General features: G+C 43.0%; 1 protein-coding gene across 1 annotated transcript; it reads right to left on the bottom strand.

Annotated features, from left to right (window-relative positions):
- Positions 1 to 6871: 6871 nt before the first annotated feature.
- On the bottom strand, positions 6872 to 20472 carry lnpep (leucyl/cystinyl aminopeptidase). The gene is made up of 22 exons (XM_068703276.1): positions 20070 to 20472; positions 17604 to 17695; positions 16770 to 16972; positions 15751 to 15862; positions 15413 to 15670; positions 15017 to 15207; positions 14698 to 14836; positions 14078 to 14212; positions 13782 to 13902; positions 13488 to 13639; positions 13282 to 13395; positions 13057 to 13188; positions 12748 to 12882; positions 11998 to 12158; positions 11828 to 11916; positions 11552 to 11738; positions 11273 to 11429; positions 10668 to 10852; positions 10284 to 10445; positions 9752 to 9892; positions 9576 to 9657; positions 6872 to 9410 (listed from the first exon to the last, which is right to left on the bottom strand). The coding sequence occupies exons 1-22, from the start codon at positions 20095 to 20097 to the stop codon at positions 9279 to 9281; spliced, it is 3108 nt and encodes a 1035-aa protein (XP_068559377.1). The 5' UTR covers positions 20098 to 20472; the 3' UTR covers positions 6872 to 9278.
- Between the last annotated feature and the right edge of the window lie 78 nt (positions 20473 to 20550).

The raw sequence follows: 20550 nt of genomic DNA, 5'->3' as shown, positions 1-20550 counted from the left end.
TGGATTTTATGTGCAATAAAATTGATTAGCTATATGATGCCTGGCTATCAGTTTGAGTATTGTTATGGGCTTTTAAAATACAGTTTTAAAAGGATTTACACCAACATTATGACACCTCACAAGGCTTGCAAACATGGGAGTTGATTTTTAACAATCACAATGTTACATCCTACAAAGAACTACATGAGAGCTCGACCCCTCTATACAGACCATGTGCTGTATCTTAAGTGGTTACATACAAAATTCTGAAGAAACTTAAGAATGTATATATGTACATAATGTGTGATAGCTCTATATATATATAATTTGTGTGCGTGTGTGTGTGTGTTTTCTATGGAACGACGCATTCCTCTGACCTGAAGCTCTGTGTCGCTGCGTGTGCTTCTGAAAAGCTTTATTGGAGGTTTGTTAAGTGAATATTTGGATGTAAACCAAAAAATTATTAGATTTATGCCCGATCTGAAGTGAGATCAATTAGTTTCAGTTTCAAACATGAGCAGAAATCTTGCTAAAACACACAAGAGCTATTAGTGTTCAGGGGTTAATAAATTAAGTAAAATGAAATAATGTAGCTATCAGTGAATCGGTGCCACATTCACATTTAAAGAGGTTATTCATCCAAACAAAATAAACCAAAGAGGAGGGAGGTGTAAATCAGGCCTACATGTGTGTTGACTCAGCAGGGATAACATACATATTTGAAAGCAAAACAGAATGTCTGATAACCTTACTGTATTGTATTTCATTATATTTTTAAATGTTGTCATCTGTCTGAATTTTTCCCAGACCCCACACTTACTGTCCACCACCCCATTGTGGCTCTCTGATTAGCTGCTGTTTGTGATCAATAACGAGATCTAACACCTGATGTAGCCAGCAGTGGCTAAAGGCTGCGTGCCCTGCTTGTGCTGACTGGTGTAGCCAGCAATGGCTAAAGGCTGTGTGCCCTGCTTGTGCTGACTGGTGTAGCCAGCAGTGGCTAAAGGCTGCGTGCCCTGCTTGTGCTGACTGGTGTAGCCAGCAATGGCTAAAGGCTGTGTGCCCTGCTTGTGCTGACTGGTGTAGCCAGCAATGGCTAAAGGCTGTGTGCCCTGCTTGTGCTGACTGGTGTAACCAGCAGTGGCTAAAGGCTGCGTGCCCTGCTTGTGCTGACTGGTGTAGCCAGCAGTGGCTAAAGGCTGCGTGTCCTGCTTGTGCTGACTGGTGTAGCCAGCAGTGGCTAAAGGCTGCATGTCCTGCTTGTGCTGACTGGTGTAGCCAGCAGTGGCTAAAGACTGCGTGCCCTGCTTGTGCTGCCTGATGTAGCCAGCAGTGGCTTAAGGCTGCGTGCCCTGCTTGTGTTGACTGGTGTAGCCAGCAGTGGCTAAAGGCTGCGTGCCCTGCTTGTGCTGACTGATGAAGCCAGCAGTGGCTAAAGGCTGCGTGTCCTGCTTGTGCTGACTGATGAAGCCAGCATTGGCCCATGAACTGCTGCTAGGTTTAAACTTTGGATGACAGTGTTTACCATAAATGACATGAGCTTTTCAGTTTTACAGTACATGATACCACCCGCTTAAAGCACTTTGTATGTGAAAACGGCCGTAACGATCCTGCAAGACTCACTTATAGGGTTGGTCATGACCTGAGCATTTATGATTTAGTGCAGCTGCATAAAGTGTAAGACCCACAACCACCAGTTATATGCGATAGCTTAACCGGCTGTTAAGGTTTTAGGGATCTTTGCGCTCCGATGATGGCAGAGACGTCTGGGCGCACGTAGGAGGCATAAGCTGAGGATGACCAACGCCCCAGTTGTTGTAGTGAAGCCGTAGATTGGCCTTGTATAGCTGCTGAGGTTGCAGCGCCTATTCTAAATGAATGGCCTGAGTAGTGTTTTGGGGGTAGGTTGCATTTTTTAAGAACCTGCTCCAGATGATGGCTAAACCAGGACTTGGACATGGGATTACCATTGGGGGTCAGGAACAGAGGGGCATGGGGGTCGGTCCCTGACCTGTTTTTTAAATATTTACACATGGATTTAAACGGGCAAAATTGAGAATCCAAGCGGGCAATAACTATTCCGCAAGCACCTCCGGTTTTGGAGTGTTTGAGAAAAAGACTGAAGAAGTCTGGGTGAAAGGTTAAATCTGACAAGGTGACGTCCTTAGCTGGATCGAATGAATTAGAGGCAGTGGTAAATTCTCCGCTCCTTAAGAACCCATAAAAAGCTAGATAGAAATAAATAGAAAACAGCTGTCCAAGAGGGAATGTACATAGGGAGAAAAACACCTATGTCTTAAAGCTGTAAGCATTTTTTGTAATGGGGAGTCTTTTATTTATGTAAGGACGGGACACTTTTGAAATGCCTTTAAGTAGCAGCTTAATGGCTGGGTTAGAAAACAGGCTGGGAAAAGAAGGATCGAAGTATCTGGCGTTAAACTGAATCCCTGCAACGCACACCCATACAGTGACAAATAAATGGACAGATTGTTACCAGCTTTAGTGGCAAGTTCACGGAAATGCCGAATAAGGCAAACATTTTCAAGGCAAAATTATAAGATTTCAAGGTGGACGCTGCTAGGCCTTTTCTCATGTAGAACCTTGCTGATTCTAGGTAAGACTGCAATGATGGCTGATTTAATAGAGTATTAGTGCTTCTAGAGGAGGAACGACTGTTGGAGATGGGTTGGCTTCTGGGCACAGACTCCTGAATACCTGAAATTTAAAACGGGATAAGGCATCAGCGATGACATTAGTATGACCTGGCACGAAACAAGCTGTTAATATGAAGTTTTGAGTGACGGATGGCCATGAAAGGCATGATGTCGAGGCTGGATGAGCGGCCTTTGTTGATAATTCCTACGACTGCTTGATTGTCACACTGCACCGCGATGCGTTTGCGTCTCCAAAACTTCCCCCATATGTGACAAGCTACTGCGATCGGATAGATTTCGAACAGTGCTGAGGGAGAATCAAGCTTGGGGAATGAGTGACGCCAGCTGTTGGCGAACCATTGGCCTTGGAAATACCCGCCGAAACCCATGAAGGGCACGGCATCTGTGAAAACTTTATAGAGTCGGAGCTCTATAATTATTCTATCTATAATTATTATTATTTTATAATGAACCACGTCATCATAAAATAATGTTACACCATTCCAATGCCTTAGCAACCGTGACCAGAAACACAGATTGGAGTGGCACCCTTCGTTCAGTGAAATGACGTTGTGCAAATTTGGAGATTTTTAAACATGTTCTTAAGTTTGCTCAGTGATGCGCCTGCGTTATCATGCGGAGGGTCTATCAGGAGAAAGTCGTCAAGCAGGTGAAGGAGAGAGGGGACACGGAATCTGTTTAAGAGGATCCAGCAAAGGGCTTTGAATACTTGATTAAAGATTGCCAGACTGCTTATACACCCTGTAATGGTATTTTTTACGTAGTATATATATATATATATTAGTATATGTTTTTACTTAGTATACATTTCTATTGAGTATATTAGTATATGTTTCTACTTAGTATATATTTCTATTGAGTATATTAGTATATTGTATGCATGCATAAGTACTTCTGCTCTGAACTTTGTTGAACTGCACCACTGTGTCTTTGTTGTGGGAAAGAAGTATTCTCTCTTGCCTGTTCACATAGATAACTGTGTTTTGAGACTGTTGTATGAGAATATCCCAGCGCCAAAGCCTTTGGGCCTCTTGTTTTGGTTGCTGGCCGTTTGTTTTGCTTGTTGTTCCTATCAGTCTGAGACCAAAAGTCTGAGACCGAAATGTCTGTGACATTGGCCATCGGCCCCCACCTTTGCTCATTCTGCATAAAGAAAGCTTGTTCATTTTTTTCGAGGTTCTTCCTCACTGAGACTGTACGCATTCTGATGTGATGATTGAACCTTTTCTGCGCTGAAAATAAATATACAGAAGGGAACCTCTGGTCTTTGGTATTCTTTATTTCAGCAGCAAAAGACTCACGCAAAGCGGGTACAGGATATTTTTTTCCGCGACAACCCAAAAATGAGGCGCACTGCGAAATACAGTTTAGTTTCCCACTTAAACTCGAAGAGATGCCACTGAGAAGGGTGTATTGGAATTATTTTGAACGCGTCTATGATGTCCGTTTTGGAGAGCCATGCTCCCTGACCAACTAGCTTAATGAGCTTGATGGCATTATCAACGGTGGAATAGTGAAGGGAAAAGGGCTCGGGAGGAATGAGACTATTAACGCTGGGTGTTGATCCCGTGCGGGGGGCAGAAAGATCGAAAATGAATCTTTTCTTCCCGGTGTATTTCCTAGTTGCTACTCCTATGGGGCTGGATTGGAACACAGAGAAGGGCGAAGCATTGAAAGGGCCAATTACGTACCCCTTGTCGACCTCTTTTTTAAGAAGATGAGACACTACCTCAGGTTCTTTTAACGCGGACTGGAGATTTTTGGACACATAAGAGGATGCTAGCGGTGAGACGATCCCAACCCGGAAACCTTGGGAAAGGCCGGAGAGCAGGTAATCAACAAACACAGAATCAGGATGAGAAGACAGTTCTGATGCAAGAGCTGGGATGTTTATTGGTGTGGAAGGGTGGACCATCAATAACTCCTTGGCCCACAACGCTTCTGCTGGGGCCCAGCCCTGCGTGGGCATACTGATTTGGGGTGCGCATCTTGGCAGTAGCTGCAGATGTGAAGAAATATGCAATTGGGGTAAGTGCATACATTTTCGTTGAAGTTATTGCAAACAGCCTGGTTGTTGAAAATGTGCACCTTGCTGCCACGGCTGTCAGGTTTTTCCGGGGGGCGTGGATCCTGGTTGAATCTCATGCAGTCTAATTTGGTTTCAGCCTTAGTGCAGTGCTCCAAGGGTAGAAATGGTACCATTGGGCAGAGAGGTACAGAGTGACCCGGGGTACCGCAAGTTAGGTAAGTCACTGGCTGCGAGCCACCCACTATCATGACTAGCAGCTTGGTGTCCAAGACCCCCAAGTTTAGGCGGATGTTGGATTGGGCTAAATATACCGTGGCTTTGCTGGAGAACCCTTTGTGGTATTTTAAAAAAGTGTTTTTTCCGTACCTGAGATTAAGCTCGCCAATCAGCCCTAAATACCCGTCCAGTTCTTGTCGGCGTTTTGGGTAAACGGAGCATATTACTTCCCGAAAAATGCTGAAAGCGAATAAGAATTTGGCGATTGTCATGTCTCTTGACAATCTTGGGTCAGCAGATTTGATAAGTGCAGTAAAATTCTCTCCGGTGGTAATTTTACCTTCGCACTTGGGGGATGGCAGTATGAGGCTGATAAGGTTAATATCTTTCCCCTGCAGAATTTTAGCTCTTAAGCGTGGCGAGATGTTTGCTCCAGATGGAATATACGGCCTACCTGGAAAGGGATTGGGGATTGCGGAGGCCAGGGAATGTTGAGGTAGGATTAGATAAAAAGCTTGCTGGGGTACAGGTGCCGGGGCCTTACGTTTAGCTGGAGCAGCTGCATGGTGAATTTTCTTTGCTCGTTTGCGGCCGGGAACTGCGGTGATGGGCTGGTGATACGAGGCCCACTTCATTCGCCAGGCTTAGAAGCTGTGAGACGTCTAAGCCAGGAGCCGGATTGATGCCTTGAGCGGTTAGCATCTCCTGTATTTCGGGACCCGTTTCCTCATGACGGGGGAGATCCGAGCGCTGCGCCGAGTTGCGGATGTGAAAGAAGCCGCATCGTTCAAGTCGGCATCTATGAGCTCTGTGTCTGAGTCTGCCATTGTGAGGAGGGTTATCAGCCCGATGATTAGCAGCCGAACAAACCGAGGTTTTGCCATGAATGCCCGTCAGTACGGAGTCGCATAAAACAGCAGCAGACGCTGGAGGCGGGGATACAGCGCGTTTAAAAAGGAGACAGCAGCATGCTGATAGGCCGACGAAGAGGGTGTACCTAAGCGCTATTGGCTGGGGGCGACCCAGCTGTTAAACAGCTGATAGAGTCTATGACGCCTCTGACAGTGACAGCCGGAATAGAGTATGTGCTGCTAGTGGGAGAGCTATATGGGAGAAAGGCCTTTAAGCCTAAGCATGAGGGGATAGTCTTCCTGTCTTAACTTACGCTAGAGCTTCATTTGACACACTCTGTATTGGGACATACTACATTTTTTCTGACATACTAAATAGTATGACAGTATGGGTATTGGAAGGGACAGTGACTCTCAGTGGGCTGTCTCCTTTTGGAACTGCCTCTGGCCCAGAAAGATGGGGGGTCAGAGTCGCACTCAGCTGTGTTATCATTAGCAGCCCCTAACAGCTGGGGGCCGGTTTAGTGACTGAGGAGTCAGCAGGCAGTCAATGGCAGTCTAACACAGTCAATAAAAGGTTTTTTAAGAACGTGTCACTTACCTCAAACACGAGGTGAGCATGTAGCCATGACTGGGCACTCAAAATATTTTGCAGGTTGCTGCAGCAGAATGTAAGATAAGCCGTGGACAGACACAGAGGTGCACACTCACTCACCACCTAAAATCTGTTTAGAAGATCATTCCACAACATACACAGTTGAGCAGAATTTACATCCACAATTTAAACAGTAGCCTACAATGAATGAGAGCAACTATGCAAGTTTCCAGAAGACCTAAAGAGACCTCTGGTGGTACAAGCGAGAAGAAATCACAACAACATTTCCACTGTGTTTACACAGTTGGGATTTAGAGGTCTTGCAGCCTGATATTCACAATTGATTTTTCGAAATCAAGAATGTAAAATACATTTTTGTTCCCGAATGTGACGAAGCTTGGGGAAATGGATTCGGAGGAACAGCTTTCAAGTCCTTCCTCAGATTTTTTTGTGTACATCTTAAAAGTTGCATCATCTTTATTATTGTGTCGCCTTTGTATTTTAACAAAAAATGAAATCCAACATCTTCAGAAAACAACTTTTATTTATATCTTATTCACATAGGGAGCAACACAGTTTCAAAAGCATCTGCAGCATTTTATCCCAGTGCAAAAACAAAGACGATCTGATTGGGTTCACTGCACATGTGGTACTCTAGTACAATCCTGTCATCAGACCGGCCACATCCCTGATTCACCAACTTCCACTGAACCTGGTACCTGATTGACATCAGCAACTCTTGTCTCTTAAAGCTTATTGCAACTGACTTCACATGAAACAGTTGTTTTCTTAACAAAAATATGATGGAACAATAAAGTGCCAGAGCCTCAATGAAGCTGATTAATTCATCTGATTGCTGGCAGCTGGAAAAAAAATGAAGTAAAATTAGTGAAGATATAAAGATTTGAGTTGTGTATTTGAAGGCATATTCACACGGATGGATGGAACAAGTCAACGGCCAAGTCAAATACTGTTACTAGTCTCTAGACAGAGCAAAACTGCTATGAGATCCTTCAAAGTAAAGTGTCACACTAATCTTTTCTCCTGTTTGGAATGCACAATCCTCTGTAGAGATCCTTCATGCTGCTGACCCCCACGGCTGGACAGGGTGTAGACAGCCATGCTTTTGAAACACATGGTGTCTCGGTGTGTGTTTTTCCACCTGCCATCTCTCTAAGAGGGCCTAACACGGCTGGTCCCCCTCCTCCCGGCAGCCACTTCGACCAACCAGTAGGAGTCGCTAGTGCAGCAACAGGCACATGCCTGTGCAGAGATGAGATAATGCTACCCGGAATTGAACCAATGTGTGTTTCCTTTGTGACACACATTTTGAGAAAAGTTTTTACATAAAACAAACAAAAAGGTTTCAGAAGAAGATAATGTGACAACAAAAAACAGATGCATGTCTCATGAAGGTGATGTTCAAAGAAAATGATCAAATCTAAATCTATGTTATTTACTCCATTATACGGAATATTATGACAGTGATGGAGTGAATAAGTAAGCAGTACCACTTTAAATAAAGCTCAGGATGAGTGTACAACCGCATTTAAATAAAATCTTGAAAATAAAAGCTGGGGAGACACTTTTTCCAATATATATATAGCTAGGCTGCTCCTCGTTCCCAGGAGCAACATGACTTTAAACCTTCTGTATATTTAGATTACTGGACAGATTAGTCACACCCAGTATAAATGTTCTTCTTTAACCTTTGTATCTTCATTACGCACTTTAGCCCTTAGAACACTAACATTCATCAGCAAATGACCTCCCAGGGGGTAGTCATTCAAAAAATACAGAGACACTATTTGACCAAGACTCCTAAACAATTCTATGTATACATTTCCTCTTAACATTTTATACACACAACACATAGCAAATCCTAAAATGTTAAAAGTCAAGATGTTCAAAACATTGCATCCAAAATTGCAGGAGAAAACACTATAGGGTTGAGCATGTTTACATTATAATTACAAGTTTACAAGCACAATGAGAATAAGTCTGTGTAGGAACTATCAACATAAAAGTTTGTTGATCAGAGCTAAACTGGGCTTATGACTCGTAGAGGAAGAAAGAAATCAACGTTTGGCTCCAGCGAGCACTGCCTGCTCTCACCTAAGACACATTGGTTGTTGCTTTAAACCTGCACTGGTGTGCAGTACTCCATCTACTGTACACAGTGGGAAGGTTTTTTCAGTACATTCAATTGATGCAAATACAAGCTGGGTATTTTAAGCTATCAACCAACCAATCTTCTACCCAAATCATGACTAATATAGTAAATGCTTCCAGTTGCATGTGTAACTAGAGTTCAGAATGGCAGGCAGCTATTTTATAACATGGCGATGCAAGGTCAGTTTAATTCTATAATAATTCCTCTCCAACGTACCTGTAATTTCTCATCGCTGAGAAATCCCCGACAGCTTCATCCACATATATCAGACAATTTGAGATAAAGTCCAGGACTGACTGACAGTACATACAAACACAGTAATGTTGACATTCTTCATACTTCCTCTTTTTTGAAGAGGCCATTGCACAGCTCATACAGTCAGGTGCCTGAGAGCAGGCGGAGGAAAAGGAGTGTGGATGAAGCACGATTGTCTGTTCAGGCGTGAGGTTTAGATGAGAGCTGCAGAGGAGAGGTTTGGTCGACAGCATAAATTGTGAGGAGTGTGTGTTTGCATCTGACAACTTCCTGTCAGACACACAATCAGAGCCACCCTGAGCTAGCAAATACAACTCACAGTACAAACCTCAAGAGAACACCTTGTCCACCCAGGTAGAGCCAAACTTCTGGCTTTGATTCGTACTCTGGCCTGGATAAAGGGAGTTGAGAGACACCGTCCTACAATAGTGCAAACACTGTTGTTGTCTTGACGTCGTGCCCCTTTGTCCCGTCAGCGGGGCAGAGACGGGATGGAGCGGCTATATTAGAGCCATTTTTGGAGCGTGGGCAGGTTCTTCTCCATCCAGCGCTGGTTCAGCCTGATGGTTTCCAGAGCTTCCTGCACACTCCTCATCTGAGAGCCGCGCTCCTTCAAACTGGAGAAGAAACTCTGAACCTGCACAACACACACACACACACACACACACACACACACACACACACACACACACACACAGATGTTATGTTATCAATGGCAAAACACAGCGAACAGTTAATATCTCCCCACAAACAATTGCACAGACCTTCAAATACGCTGCATCAGAAAGAAAACAAAACATACTTGATCAAGGTGGGCCTGTGTGGAGAACTGAGAGGTGGCAGAGTTGATGATTGTCTGGATGGCAAAGGAGCCCATAGGGAACCTTAAGACAAAAACACAAAAACACTGATATTGAGCTTTTCCTTTTTCTGTGAATTAGTCTGACGACTTGTTTGATGCTGACAGGGACCACTTACTTCTCTATGAGGCTGTCCCAGTTCTCTTGAATGAAGTCCCAGACAAACAAGTAGCCGGTGAAGCCTTTACACACAGTGCTGATGACCAAAGGCAACTCCTGTGTCTGGATGGTCTCCCCCCTCAGACCTGCCTTCAGAATCCTAGATAGACCGCAATAAATGTTCAGAGGAAATTCAGAGCATAAACAACACTGACACTACACTCACCTCCATACAGCAGGAAAATAAACTGCTTGTCAAGCCCTTTAAATCACTACTGAAGAAAAAACAAACAAAAAATACCAGCAACAAGAAAAAAATGTTTTATCACATCTCAGATATTGGTGTTTTAGTGACTGTAACTCAACTGTTATCACAGTACCTGAGATTCAAAATACCGCTGCTCTGTTACACATTGGTTTCAAGACATGTTCCAATAAAAAAAAAATGAAACGCACTTTGAACGAGTGTATTGGATTGTTCTCTCATTCAGTGGGGAAGGAAAGACATTGCTGCTTGATGACCTGACCAGAGGCCACATGCAAACACTTACCACACTATAAGCCGTGCGTTCTGAGTAGATGCTAGGCTCCGCAGCATTTTTCTCTTCTCTGCATCATAGGTGACACGTCCGTACATGCTGAGCAAAGTCCCCCAACCTTCATTCGATTGAGCAGCCACAGTGAATACAACTTGCTGCAGATCCCCTGGGATCCTACAGGAAATATAAAGATGCAAACCTATTTTATGTTCAAAGTGGACCAAAATTCAGCTCACTGTTTACAACTCAACGTTAGATACCAATTCACCCAGTTACATTCCCCCGTCCCTTTTAAGGATGGTTTCTATCTCTGTTTGGGCTGCCCCTCTCACCCTGCTGTAGCTGTCAATGTGACCCAGAAAAGCAACTCAAAAATAAATTGTGTGCTATACGTACCGTGAGGTCCCATTGGACTCGACATACTGTTTGAACAGGGCTTGGGCTTGCTGAGTGCAGTTTTCTTCATTCAGACTACAGGCCATCCCAAGCAGGGCTGAGCGCAGCTCCTGTTTAGACACACTCTCCTCCTCTTTCCATGTTTGTTTGTCCATCAGAGAACCAAACTGACGCAGAATATAAGACTGTCGTATGTAACAAAAACAATAATGGATTTTATTAGTGTACAGAAACACTACACTTAAACAGATGACAAGAATGAATGATGTTTTTTTTCACAGACGTGGGACATGCTTGTATCCTAGATGTCCTGATACAACAATAACTTGCCATCAAAACTTACATCTTAACTTCTTAAATAAAGATATGAAAATGTGTGTTTTAATGTTTCTCATTATTGAGACAATTACACTCATAACAACACTTCATAGTCCACACACTGATTTTGAAAAACATATTTCTTTTTACAAACATTTGCAGGTGTTTGACAGAAATGTGGCTCATTATATCTATATTCTCAAAATGTATTGTGACCTACATTTCTTAACTGTGTGTGTGTGTGTGTGTGTGTGTGTGTGTGTGTGTGTGTGTGTGTGTGTATATACCTTCATGCGGGCCACAAGATGGTGCTCTTGTCTTTTGTCAAGCAGCCGGTAGATTACATTGAGCTGTAACAAGGCCTCTGTCACAGGAGAAGTATGAGTTTCATTGGTCATGTACTTCAACAGGTTGAGGACTTGGTGAAAGGACACGCGTCCCAGTCTGTTAAAAACACAGGACAGTGGGGGAGAGGAAAGAAAGGTGGAGAATGAAACAGTCCTCTACTTCCCGTTTCTCCTATAACTAAATGCAATCCAGAGAACTATTTATGTTGTCCGCTTTACCTGGAAAGAGCAAAGATGTTGTGTATGAGTGAGGCCCGGTCCTCGTGTGTAAGAACACCGACATTGTTGGACAGAGCCGTTATAAGAGCAGCCCAGCCATCTTCTCCGTAGTGGACGATGTAGAAGCCTGTGTTTCTGTAGTTCAACTTCAGCCACTTTACACTTTCTGGTAGCTCCTTCAGAGTCCCTGAAAACACACACAAAAATGTAGCATTTGTCACAAAATAAAAATCTTGACTCTTAACTTGATGTTGCTGGTAATGCTTTGTGTTTTACCTGACTTGTTCTTCAGAGTGAACATCTGTCTGCACTCAGGGCCCAAACTACAGTTGTCAGTTACGTACGTCACCGGAATATTCCACAAGCTAAATAGAGCACAAAATACAGTCAGGGTTGTGTTTCGTTTCTATGATCTGTGTGTATGAGGGGGGGGATGTTGAACCCACCTGGAAGTCTGTGTGGTATTGTCAGATGTGAGCAGGAAGGGCTCCTGTGTGAGGGTCACCTGACCTCCCTTACGGCTTACAGTAACCAATGGGAAGCCTTTCTGTGACGTCCACGAGGTCATCATCTCTGACACATTCGGGTGCTGCGCCGAGACCTCAACCTGAGGACAGGAAGAGAAATCCAGAGTCTGTGCAGTCCAATGTTCATGTTCATTGTTTTTTGTTATGTGAATTAAATGAAGACAACTGTGACTGGCAGTGGTCTGAAACTTTGCAGCTATTTTCAGAAGATTACAATTTCTAAAAACCAAAACCAAAGGAGATGTTAACTGAGGCCAAAATAAACGGGGCACGTGGTTTCAAACCTTATTGTCTGTATCTACAGCATGATGTGCTCTGACATCCCCTCAAAGGAATGGGAAGCAAACAAATCAACACTCTTATAGGATTAATAAATTAGGACATGATATCATCAGAAGCCATTTACTGCTTTGTTATGTTCATAATGCAGCTCCTGACACAGTTCTCTGTGATCACCCATTATGTGATGACAGTGAAACTAGCCAAACGCAGATGATGTCAGATGAGTATAATTTAACCACATGGCTGGCTGACAGATTACAGAGGGAAGTTAAATGTTAGATGTAGCCAAAGTGATAAAAAAACACACACACACACACACACACACACACACACACACACACACACACACACACACACACACACACACACACACACACACACACACACCTGTGTAAGGCTGTTCCAGAGGTCGTTGGTGTCCGTGTTTGATCCACTGAACTGTTTCAAGTATTGAATGATACCTTTTCTGAACTGTTGGTCCCCTGGCAGGGAGGCATTCAGCATCAGGAGAATGGAGGCACCCTGGAAGACACAAATCATCTGAGATCACACCCTAAACAGAGCACTGACTAAAGTTCTGAATGAGTGGGAGGTCCAGTTGAGAAATCACTCTCTGAGTTAAACAGCTGAATATGAAAGTGAATTAACAAAAATTGCATCTATCTATCTGAGTATATATAAATTACAAAAGTGTACCTTCTCATAGGAGACAGAGTCAAACATCTCTTCCACCTGTTCTGGCGTATTAACCTCCGTCGACACAGCGTGGGAGGAGTTAAGTGCATCTCTGTCCAACGCTCTGAAGCGTACTGCCAGGAACAAATTACCCTGCAAATAAACACAGGATTTACTGCGAAGGCACACAATGAAGCACACAGCTTTATCTGCTTCAAATTATATGAGGCAGGTGTGTAAATTTACAATGTCCAGCTTAGGCAAAACAGTCTGCAGCGACGTGTACTCCATGTATGTGGCAAAGCCTTCGTTGAGCCACAGGTCATTCCACCACCTCATCGTCACCAGGTTTCCAAACCACTGCAACACATCATCAGAGATAGATTAGGACCTGACCGTAGCACATTCACCGTGTCTGCTACTTTCACAAACAAACAGGCAAACGCAACTACCTGATGAGCGAGCTCATGCGCGATGACGGAGGCAACTACTTGTTTTTCCAGAGGAGAGGACTGTTTGCCCACCAGCAGGCTGGTCTCTCTGAAGGTGATGAGTCCCCAGTTCTCCATGGCTCCTGCCAGGAAGTCTGGGATGGCTACCAAGTCTGACCAAAGAGAAAGGAAGAATATTGGGATGTGTAAAGAGGGGGGGGGGGGGGGGGGGGGGGGGGGGGGGGGGGATCACAAGAGAAGAGATGAGTGTGTGTGCACCTTGTGTGAAACATGCAAGTACCTTTGTCCACTCACCTAGTTTTTTGAGGGGGTAGGTAATTTCAAAGAAGCCATTGTAGAACTCCAGCAGTTTGCAGGCTGTGTCCAGAGCATAGTCAGTGTGCTCCTTCTTCTCTGGCACAGAGTACACAGACACCTAAAACACAGAAATAAATAATAATAATAATAATAATAATAATAAAATATACATATATTAGTCAAGACAGTTCAGCAAAAACAGAACTTCACTGAAAACTAAATTTAAATAAATTAAAAAGTATATGTATATACAAGTATATATTGAAAGCCAAAAGGATTCATATTTGACCTACCAGAGTTTCTGAGACATTTTTGCTGACAGGGGTGAAGTTGGCGACGATGAAGGCCACCAGGTAGGTGCTCATGTTGACGCTGGTCATTTCAAACTCATCTTGAATGAGACCATTGAGAAGTGGTGTGCTTTTAGCCTGAAATACAAAAGGATAACGTTACTGCCAACTAATTAATACAGCGCTACAAGCAAAAAAACAATACACGGTCTGCTTATTTGTCCCCACGGGAAGAGCGTACGAGTCGCAGTGGGGACAGGACTGACCCACGAGTTCAAGAGAAGAGGTGACATAGTGTACAGAGTGAGTGGTGACATAGTGTTGTATTGTAAATCGTGTTTATATATATGACACACGTGACATTATTGGTCAGCTGCAGTTGACAATGTGTGGGGGAGCAGAGAATGCGGCCATGCACACTGACAAAGACTAAACTATTTTTAGGTCATAAACCTAGTAACGCTGAGAACAGACACCGACAGACCCTGTTTCTAGCCCACTACATGAAAATAATCAAATTATCATTTGATGTTTACATAAATCTTTTGTTTGTTTGTTTTAGTAAACTATGTGAGGTGTTTCAACACTTAAAAATAAGCAGGAATGAATGAATACTACAGTACCTGAGGCATGTTAGAAAGAGTCAGGTAGTTTGGTTTCCTGCTGATTCTAATCAGGAAGGTGGCTTTGAAAGCCGGTTCATCAAAGCAAGGAAAGGCCTTCCTAGCTGATAGTGGCTCAAACTGGGTTGCTGCTAAGACACTGGTGACAAGAGGGGGAAGAGCATGATCATGCTAAAAATAACAAATTACATATTTGCTGTAATTTCAGTTTTGGCTATGAAGACACACAACACTCTCTGTACAGGCTTTTAATAAAGTCCTTACTCTGCAGGACATCTCTCAATTATAAGTACTTTCACAGCCAAATAGTCAAGTGTACCTTTTGTTTCCGTCTGTATCGGAGTATGAGCTGTTGTAGAAACCATTATAGGTATGCGAGAGGCTGGTAGAGTAATCCAGGGTCAAGACACAGTACATGCCTGTTTTCAGCTCCTCGGGGAACTGAACAGCTATCTGCTGTCTGGGTATGTACTCCAGTACAGTCACATCTCTGGCCTCCCCATCACCCGACTGGAAGACATGGAGTATTAGTAGACGAACAGCAGACAACATAAGAAAAGAAAAAAGTTTCAATCAAGTGTTTTGTTCTGGCCCAAAAGAGATCTTTTTAAGTGTGTATATATGTTCTGTACATCTAGTCAGAAGGACATCTCATCTAAACTCTCAATGTGTTATAACACATTATCATCTGCACACAAACCTCTTCCAATCCCACCTTGAAAGTAGCTTTGGTGATGTTGAGATTAGCACCGTGCAGGACAATGCGCTTGGTGTTGTGATGCACAGACATGCTGATGACGGTGCGGCCGGTGTAGGTCATGTCGTCGAGGTCCGGGTTCAGGGTGATGTCATAGCTAAGAGGATGTACGCTGTGAGGCAGCCGGAACTGTGCCCATGGAAACAGTTCACCATTTGTGGACACGGGGTAGACTTGCTCGGAGGGAGTGGTCTTGTTGGTCTTTGGACAACCACTCTGCAGAAGAATGGAGGGTTGGGGTGAGTATGATGAATCACAAAACGTAGCTAAACAGAACCAGTGGATTGTTTTCTTACCCTGGTAAAGGTGCATCCAGGTAAGAAGTACAGTACCATAGTCATAGAGGCCACTATCACCAGGAACAACACACACACAACCATGGTACGGGTTGAGGGTCGGGAACATGACCTGAGACCAAAAAGAGTATAATATTACTTATTTTCAAGTTATTGTCAATGGAAGCTTGTGACATGAAGCTACAAACTGACGAGCGTGAGGGGCTACAAATCAAAGTTGAGCTGATCTGAACTGAACTTTTTCTTCAATGACGCGGAGAAGCGCCAACCAATAATATGTTTTTGTTTCACCCTGTTCCGCTCCATCTATCAAACGTCGTTAGCCAGTTCTCTGTGCTATTCAACAACATAACTACATCAACGCCAACAATGCATCTGGCAATGCATAGCCGTTTTGATGCTTTAGTTGCTTGTAGTGTGAACATAGCATAATACTTACTTACATAATACTAACAGGAAGTTTCTAATATTGCACTTGCATTTAATGGCTACTTTTGTTGGTCTGGGATTACCACTGAAAGCGTCTCTGAACAGTATTGTTGTTACAGATGATTTATACTGGATTGGAATGATTGAGCGACTAAAAGGATATGTCCTATTACATTGAGGTGCACTAACTCCAATTTAGCATGGATTTGCTTCTTTACTCTGCAACTGTAACTACGATGTTTCCGACAGGACTTTGAATGTAGCTGCAGTTTCAGGAAAGTCCAACCTGTTCACCTAAACCACCAGGACTTGTTATATGATTTTATGTAAATCTTAGTCAAAGATGAGGTCGGTCATGGAGGAAAGAGATTTGTATTTAGCCCACAGAGATTACAATTCTTTAGTATTTCTGACATATGGAAGCTTAGTTACAGTGTAATTAACCTGAATTCAACATTTGTATATCACCAGACTCAAATACTAATCACATGAGCTTTACATGTGATGATGCATGATTGCTTGTGCAGCACTAGGTTTTTATGCCAACATACTGCACAGCTTCCCAAATGATGACCTTTTCAGTGCATTACCTGGGTGGAGCCTGTCTGGTGTACGGGGACGAGATGGATCTGTGAGCAGCACTACGGTTCATGAAGGACATGCCCAGCAGACGGGCTGAAGACTCGCAGTCCTCTTCATCCTCATCCAAGTCGTTCTCTCCCAGGCCTCGCACAAGCAACCGGGAGCTACGAGGCTCATACGCCACCTCATCTGGGTCAAGCGCAGGAAACGTCTGCAGAGAGCATGTACAGTACACTCTGTTAGTTTCCAGTGAGGCTTTGCGGGTAATGCAGAAATAAATATATTGAACATAAGCGATGCAAAGGGGGGGATAAAATTTAGGAGAGGGTGTGTTGGATGTCAGACAGTGAGGGAGGGCAGAGGTAGTGGGGACTGGGGGTCAAAGGTAAGGTCTATACGACTTTGTTTATGAAGCTTTATGATACAGTATGTCGGGAATGACAGAAGCTAATTGGGGAAAATGGGTAAAGGTCTGAAGAAAAGGCTAAATCATCAACATCTAAAATGAAGTTCTTTTTGCTAGAAGTAATTCTCACAATTATTAAATTTAGATGGTTGCAGCTGACAGATCTAAAATAGTTTACAGAGCAGTAGTATGTGAACTGAAAGTGTGCAAATGAGCATCAGTGGTTATCCACAAGTGTCACCCTTGAATTAACTGATCCTTATTTATATTGCCTTGAGCTGTTACCATTATCAGATTTACAGATGAAAGCACTTGCAAAAGGTAATGTGCAGAGTGGTGCAAATATGCTTTTTGTGATATGCAAACTATTGAGCCAGGCTGGTCCTTAAAATGAACACATGTATAGCATGCATGGCATAGGATCACATGAGCATACTGGAAATGCAGAGTCTTTGGCCAAATCGACAACATCAGGCTCTTCTTCAAACATGCTGTTCTCTATCATGTTCCTCGGCAGGTTGGCTCGCTCTGCAACACACAGAGGGAGAGAAATCACAAAGGAGATTCTCAAAAGAGGAAGTAAGAGAGGTGAGAGAGAGGAAATCTAAATGATTATACGCGCACGCGCACGCACACACACACACACAGTTATATGTTAACATATGTGCTGTGACTTTTAGAGTTTCAAAGTTTTCCACAGAAGAGTTGTGGAAACAAGCCTTTTTTGTTGTTGTTGTTGTGTGTGACTATGTGCAGGCAACATGAAGCCTTGTTTGACAAAGCACTGACTGAGTTTCTTCAGCTTCCTGTTAGTAAACCTCCTGCAGCATTTCCTGTTACTTTGACCTACAACGAATGGGTTCATAAGACTGGTGAGACATATACTATTAACTTTTGAAATAGCTGTAATTCCTTCACAGTTCACTCATTCATGTGGAGAAAAAAACCTACAAAAAACAACAACTGACAAAGAGCCCTCAGGTACAGGGAAAATCAGAATCAGCTTTATTGGCTATATGTACTGTGTGTGTATAATTACAAGGAATTTGACTCCAGTTTTCACATTGCTCTCAACGTACAGACATAGAATATACAAATAAACAAGAAAAATATAAAAAATAATAAAAACAAGGCCATTAAAAAAAAGCTAATACAGTGAATATTCAACATCTGGCCCCGTCACTGCAGTTTACAAAAGCCTGCATTTCCATAACCTGCGTCTTCAGAATCAAGATTCATGACAAGAGTTATGCTGTGTCTTACAAAACCCATGTGATTTTGTGGCAGCCAGATTCTCCCAACAATAGTTCTCAGTAATCCTTGAAACAATCAGAGGTATGTTCATCCTCCTAATTTAATAATACCCAAAGTAGTAAAACTCTAAGCAATGCAAGTCTCCCGATTTGCCTCACGTTACAATCATGCTTTTTACAAACTTAAGACAATGCATTTTCACTCTCGGTTGGTGATGGATTGGAGTGAAAAGCACAGAGAGCCAATGAACACGTATGAATATACACAGTGTTCATACAGAAACAATGACACCAAAATAAGTTGAGCTTTAGCTTCCCAAAAGAAAGACGAAAGTCCAGAAATGCACGAGGTGAATTTAGTTCCTTGTTTGTCCTGTAAAGTGTTTCTGATGTGCTGTCACCATGTCCCTGTCTGAACCACATTGCTATGGTATGATTGTCTATTAATAGGCTGAGAGCTAAGTAGTGGGTAATGTGTAATGTGCAGTGGAGGATATGATAAAAATAAGATCCATACAAAACACATCAAACTGGATTAATCATGGTTGTCATATCTACTTCAAATTGATGTGATATTATGCTGAAAGTTATTGCATATAAGCAAGATGACGTGTTCGGATGAGAGGAGGCAAATGGATGTGATGGTTATCATCTGGACTACAATTAGAAAACACACCACGCAAATGTGAGCAACCAACAACTCCTGTACCTTCATCAAGCTGGTTAAAGCTGTGTAAATACTGCAGCGGGTCATGTTCATTTGCTGACTGCGCTCTTCCTGTTAACTCAAAACATGTATTACCTTAGAGTCACAGAAATATAATTAAATATATTGGACAAGTGTGTCCACTAATTCAGCCCAGGTAAGAACAGGCAACACTACATAAGATTCAGAGTACTGAGCCACGATACTGATACTGGTTGGTTGGTGATTCAAATTAGGGGAAGGAAGCATCTGTTTCTGTTTTCTCACCATTGTCTGTTCAGAATGTGGTTGTGAAATGTGATTTGGGGCTTTTACTTAAAGATCACAAAGTCAGAACGAACAGGAAGAAGAAAAAACAGGAAGTCTTCCTGCTGTGATTTGGTGATTGCTTCTTCCAGGTTGAGACCAAGATTGAATAAAATTACACTCACCGAGGAGAAACTAGTGTGTGCGCTGGGTTGTATTGTTTGTTTTAATCAAGTCATGGACACCCTAGCACCATAATAGAGGTTATAAAGCAGCTGCTTGCCTGAGCGGAGCTGAGCTTGACTTATCAGCTCTCCACACCAACACAAAACATAGCTCTTATCAAACCAACAGGCTTCAACTGGACAAACAACGCTGCTGTGTTTTAACTTGAGTCTTAACAGTGCCATGCTATGTTTCTGTCAAGGCAGCCATTGTTTAAACTCTTACAAATGTGTTATTGGCGTCGTTCAGTTAAAATGATAGCAAAACGTTACATGAATAAACAACATGGTTCACACCCACCCTACGTTGTACTTAATGTTACAGTCACAAACCGGTTTGCCTTTCCAAAACTCAAACTTATCCCTCTCAACATGTGTCCTCGGTGAATGTCACTGCTAATGCCCTCATTAGTTATTAGCTGGCCTGAAGCTACTAGCCTGCTGATACTGTACCTTCCATCTTCCTTCCTTACCTGCATTGTTACTGTCAAATGGATCCATGGTAGGATATCTCAAACAGCTCCTCGCGTCCAAAACAAGGGAAAACCTTTACAGCAGCTCCACAGACGTATGTTTTTCTAGCTGGTCCACAATCCCCCGGTGCAGGCTAACAAACGCTCACAATAATTAGCAGCCTATCCTCACTGCTCTAACGTTAGCTTGGAACTAGCCAACTTCTGACATTTGTAAGTGACTGAAAAACATTCAGTTAGCTAACGTTAGCCTTAGGTGATATCTATAACTTTATCGCCCATAACTGTTTAGTAGACTACAACATGAATGCAGCGTTATCCAAAAATCTCACGCTACTAATATGTACACAAATCTCACTCTAACATGCCCGTTGGTCAACTAACGAACGGACAAATGACACTTTCCTTCCTCCCCGACCGGTTGTTGACAACCTCTCATCAAATTACAATGCTGACATCCTATTGGATGTTACTACCGCAG

This window comes from Cebidichthys violaceus, unplaced genomic scaffold (assembly GCF_023349555.1).
Source record: "Cebidichthys violaceus isolate CVI_PGR_0920_01 unplaced genomic scaffold, fCebVio1.0.p SCAF_9, whole genome shotgun sequence".
In the NCBI taxonomy this organism is placed as follows: Eukaryota; Metazoa; Chordata; class Actinopteri; order Perciformes; family Stichaeidae; genus Cebidichthys; species Cebidichthys violaceus.
Note: the sequence above shows the minus strand (reverse complement) of the source record. Positions and strands in the feature narration are given on the sequence as shown.